Below are 5,342 nucleotides of genomic sequence, written 5' to 3'. Positions count from 1 at the left end.
TGTTGGTTAGATTTGTTGTAGCCGCGGGAATACTGAGAAAGCTAGGTAACTAGGGGTAGTTTACATGGTCTCAACTATAACAAGTTCGTAGTGGTCTTTATATAAAGGCTTAATTCTGAGAGTATTCAGAACTGAATAAGGTCCCTGGGTTTTTCTGCACTTGCAGTTTCCTAGTTAACAAAAATCTTGTCGTGTCTTTACTTTTCCTTTCCGCAATTTATTTATAGCTTTAATAATAACTAAAAGTAAATACATTGTATGCTAATCCAAAACCCTCGGGTTGATCCCTTTAGTTAGGTTCAGTTTCGAAATTATATTACCATACACCAACTATGCATAACTTGTTGCCGCAATCTTCTTGACAGTCTATGTCTATATTAGATCACACAAGGTATCAGACTTATAGGTTGACATCGAAAATATTTTGGTGCACTTGGCACCCTAGTCATTTCATTTCCTACTTCATTGTTATTTTTTCATCACTATTGCTACTCAAAAATGAAAATTATTCCATGGAACTGCAATGGTTTTGCTGCTAAAGAATCTAGAAATTACAGTTCTAATTTGAATAAATGCTTCACAAACTGATATTATTTTATTACAAAAACAAAAACCAACTCAGATAAAATCCTTACATTTATCATACCCCTAAGCTTCCCAAATTGGTAGAGCTAGAGGAATTTGTATCCTTTGAAAAGATGGCTTTGAGTTGGATATTATTTATCATGATAAAAACATGTCGAAGCCAAAATGGTTCTTGTATTTATGGATCTTTATACCCACAAGAAAGAAAAGCTCAATGGAACTTCATAAGGCCTATTCCTATGCACATGTCAAACTTCCTATTTTGTCATTTTAGCACCCACTACGGGTATAGCAAAGTGGCAAACGTATGTACCAAAGTATCAAATATACCGCTTAGACACATACGATGGAGTTTCAACGAGCGATAGAGATTGATGTTTTTGCTTTTGGATCTGCTTTTGAGATGTGGAATCAGTATTATAGAAAAAATTACAAAATTTCAAGAAGTGGTCAATGTCAATCTTAAGTTTATGACTCAAATCAAGAACATTGCTGATCAATTAGATTTGATTGGAGGTGGAGTTTTTGATGAGAATCTTGTAATGCATACCTTAAATGGTCTTGGTTCGGAGTATGATCAATTCATTATTATGGTCCAAAATAGAGAAACTCCTTTTACTTTCTCTGGTCTTCGATTTCGTCTTCTCAATCATGATCAGTTGATTCTCAGTAGACAAGATGCTTCAACTTCTTCTTCTTTTTCTTGTTTCTTGGATCCTTCTAATGAAACTTCTTTCTACACAAAAAAGAAGTCGAGGTAATCATTTTTCTAAATCTACCGATCTTTACACTAAATCTAATTAATGATGCTCATGTTAAAGCTAAATATGATAAAAGTTCTAGTTCATATTCAACTGAACCTAATTTTGAGAGAGGATCTAGTTCCCGTTCAAGTAGGCCTATTTCATCTTATTTTGTCTATGGTTTTCCATATATGTAAAAGAAAAGGACACTCTGCAGTCAGATATGAAAGTTCATATAGATATAATGCTTTTAGATACTCATCACCTCCTTCTGTTGAGAAAGCATTCACTGGTTTTCACATTGTTGATGAATCTTGTGAGGAATATGAAGATTTATGTTCATCTACAGAACATGAGAATGCTTTTGTAGTCTTTTCTGGTGTTCAGGTTACGTACATGTCCTTCTGTTTCAGACTCAACTTGTGTACCGTGCTTTCCAGACTCAGGTGCAACCACACATATGAGTAATAATTCAGCTTTACTACATTCTTCTATACCTTATTGTGGTTCTGATAAGGTTATGGTTGGTAATGGTGCGTATTTACCAATTTATAAAACTGGTAGTTCTAATTTACCAACAACCTATGCTGAATTTACTCCTGAAGAAGTACATCATTGATTTACCATAGGCTACATCATCATAATCCAGTTACAACTTTCGCTCGGAATAGTCCTTACACATATTAGAAACAAGAACTTCATTGATGCCAAAACAGTATCGTAACTGTATAATTAAAGAAAGAACAAGTGAAACAATATAGATGCACATCATTCTTGCGAACCCCCCATCAGTAGGTCACCCAATGTAACAGTTTCAAAGGGCTTCCCAAAAGATGGCCTGATCTGAGCTGATCGTGATAACTCCACGGATACTTCTTGCATTGTTGGACGAGTGTGTGGATCACCACGTAAGCACGAGAGTGCAACCTTCACAAAGTACATAAGCTCTTTCTTCACAATATCCGTTGGTGCTTCAAGGCACTCGTCTAAGATGTCTTTCAACATTATATTTTTCACCGGGAGAGTCGAAGTTGAAGAAGACGCGTGAAGGAGGTCAGGAGAGAGTAATGTGATAATATCAGATGGGTTTCTACCGTGTAGTACTTCTATCACAAGTACTCCAAAGCTATAAACATCACACTTCTGGGTTACCTTCATTGTGTATGCAAGTTCTGTAACAACATTCATTTGATAAATCAGAAAAGAGAAATGGATATGAAACTATTAAAATGATGGCAGTAACTATTAAATTTGTACCTGGAGCAATATATCCATATGTTCCTGCAAGTGATGTCCAGTTAGATGAATCTGGCTTCAACATCCTAGCAGTACCAAAATCAGAAACACGCGCTTCATATTCCAAATCCAACAAGACATTGTTGCTAGATATGTCCCTATGAACAATTGCTGGAATGCAATCATGGTGCATGTAAGCAAGTGCATCAGCTGTTCCCTTGATGAATCTTAGCCTCTTTATCCAATCGAACTCTACCGCCTGTTCCGCATCGCATAAAATCTTTTTCAAACTCCCCCGCTCTACAAACTCATAAATCAAGAACGAGATTTGTCGCTCTATGCTAGAGCAGAAACCAAAGAGCTTTACAATGTTTTTATGCCGTATTTCGGTCAATGCTTGAACTTCCCTTTCGAAAGATTTAAGATCAATTATGTTGGGATCTTCATCTGACGAGTGAAGCTTCTTCACAGCAACAACTTGACCCGTCGATAGCTCTGCTTTGTAGACGCTCCCATATCCTCCCGCCCCAATGCAATATTTGGTATCAAAGTTTTCTGTTGCTTCAATTATTTCTTCAAACACCAGCTTCCCATCATAATTCTCTACCGAGAATATGTTTCTTCTTGTGTTTACAGTTGTTGGTTGATCTGCCTGCTCGAGATTTTTTACAACTAGTCTTTTTCGCAAGCAAAAATAGATAGCAAAAAATGTGAACAAAAGAAACAACGAACCAAACAGAGGAAATAAAATTATCACAGCAAGTCTTGGTTTGGCTTTCTTTCTTCCGATGATAACTGACGAGTTACATGGCTTAATACCTCCAGAGTGATTACCACATAAACCATTGTTGTTCTTCAACGCATCAAAGGGAGCATCCTTAAAGGCCTTGATGTTTGGAATAGGACCACTCAACTCATTGTATGAGATATCGACAGTTGTCAAGCTAAGCATTCCAACAAATGAAGGTGGGATTGAACCCGAAAGTTTGTTGTGGGACAGATTCAGTTTCTCCAGTTTGTGTAATTTTCCAATATCTGACGGTATTTCTCCACTCAACTCATTTTGACTGAGATCCAGTTTGATCTGTATTGAAATCAAGCCTCCAATCTCAAGTGGAATGCTTCCATTCAAATTGTTTGTACTCAAATCCAGTTCGATTAAGTTTGAACATTCTCCTAGTGTTTTGGGTATTGGTCCGGAAAGATGATTATTATATAGATTGAGTTTTTGTAACATTCCAACTGTCGAATTACATAAATAAGCAGGGATCTGACCAACAAGATTGTTTTCCTGTATTCGAAAGTCAGAAAGGGAGCTTAGCCTTGTAATATCAACAGGAATAATGCCAGACAGTTGATTTTCCTCGAGATACAAAGTGTTGAGTTTGCTAAGATTGCCTATAGAAGAAGGGATTGGACCAGTCAGATAGTTTGTCGACAATTCAAGGTCCATGAGAGAATTTAGTTTCCCGATTTCTTCTGGAATTGAACCGGAAAGTTGATTTTCAAAAAGGTACAAGGTATTTAGGTTGCTTAAATTACATAAAGAAGTAGGAATTGAACCATCGAGATTGTTTGTGGACAACTCTAAGTCAGTAAGAGATCTAAGCATTCCTATTTCCCGAGGAATTGGACCAAAGAGTTGATTTTCATAAAGACGCAGAATGTCTAAGTTTCTCAAATTACATAAAGAAATAGGGATTGGACCAGAGAAATTGTTTGTTTGTAAATGTAATGCAGCAAGGGACTGTAATCTTCCGATATCTCGAGGAATGGTACCAGATAAATGATTTTCGTAAATACTGAGATTTCTTAGATTGTTCAAATTGCATATAGAAACAGGAAGTGGGCCATTGAGATTGTTTTTGTACAACTGAATGTTCGTAAGAGATCTCAGCCTTCCTATCTCTAGTGGAATATTACCCGACAGTTTATTTTCAGAAAGATCCAAAACTTTTAGGTTGCCAAGGTTACATATTGAAGAAGGAATTAGACCTGTGAGATTGTTTATTGTCAACCCTAAGGCAGTAAGATATCTTAGCCTTCCTATTTCATGAGGAATGCTACCAGACAGGTGATTATCATAAAAGTATAGAATATTTAGGTTAGTAAGGTTTCCTATAGAAGTAGGGATTGGGCCAGTGAGATTGTTTTTGTACAAAGCAAATTCAGTTAGAAACCTCAGTCTCCCGACTTCTTGAGGAATAGTGCCACAAAGTTGGTTTTCATTCAAGTATAAAATATTTAGGTTGCTAAGGTTTCCTATAGAAGTGGGGATTGGACCAACTAGATTGTTTGAACTCAACTGAAAATCGACAAGAGACGTTAGCTTCCCGATTTCTTGAGAAATGACACCCGAAAGTTGATTTTGATATAGGTAAAGAAGTTTTAGCTTACGCAGATTATATAAAGAAGTAGGGATCGGGCCACTAATTTGATTTTCGGAAATGCTAATGGAACTCATGTTTGTAAGAAATCCTATATCTGCAGGAAGATGTCCCGAAAGATTGTTCATGGAAAAATCAATGTAGGTTAGCTTAGAAAGATTGGCAATTTGGGAGGGAATGAATCCAGCGAGTTTGTTGTTGCTCAAATCAAGACTAACACAGTTGGCGAAAGATGAGAAATTGAAACCATGGAGTGTACCTTGTAAATTTGAACTTGTTAGATTCAATTCTGCGACACTTCCCTCGTTGTTACAATTAATTCCTTTCCACTTGCATGGACTTGTTGTAGTGGCAATGAAACTTTTCTTCCAAGAATGGAGGAGTGAGCGAG

The 5,342-nt window shown here is 36.7% G+C and overlaps 1 protein-coding gene across 1 annotated transcript; it reads right to left on the bottom strand.

Moving 5' to 3' along the window:
* Positions 1-2,039: 2,039 nt before the first annotated feature.
* Positions 2,040-5,028, bottom strand: LOC113346067 (probable leucine-rich repeat receptor-like protein kinase At1g35710). Its single transcript, XM_026589664.1, has 2 exons — positions 2,586-5,028; positions 2,040-2,500 (listed from the first exon to the last, which is right to left on the bottom strand). The coding sequence occupies exons 1-2, from the start codon at positions 5,026-5,028 to the stop codon at positions 2,097-2,099; spliced, it is 2,847 nt and encodes a 948-aa protein (XP_026445449.1). The 3' UTR covers positions 2,040-2,096.
* Between the last annotated feature and the right edge of the window lie 314 nt (positions 5,029-5,342).

The sequence above is a fragment of the Papaver somniferum genome, unplaced genomic scaffold, assembly GCF_003573695.1.
Source record: "Papaver somniferum cultivar HN1 unplaced genomic scaffold, ASM357369v1 unplaced-scaffold_91, whole genome shotgun sequence".
In the NCBI taxonomy this organism is placed as follows: domain Eukaryota; kingdom Viridiplantae; phylum Streptophyta; class Magnoliopsida; order Ranunculales; family Papaveraceae; genus Papaver; species Papaver somniferum.
The sequence above is the reverse complement of the archived record's forward strand: the minus strand, read 5'-3'. Positions and strand labels throughout refer to the sequence as shown.

Excerpts from the sequence above, each read along its gene's own strand:
- LOC113346067 (XM_026589664.1), bottom strand. The coding sequence starts at position 5,028 with ATGAGTTCCATTAGCATTTCCGAAAATCAAATTAGTGGCCCGATCCCT. Across the intron at positions 2,501-2,585 it reads ATATGGATATATTGCTCCAG|AACTTGCATACACAATGAAG; the intron begins GTACAAATTTAA and ends ATGTTGTTACAG.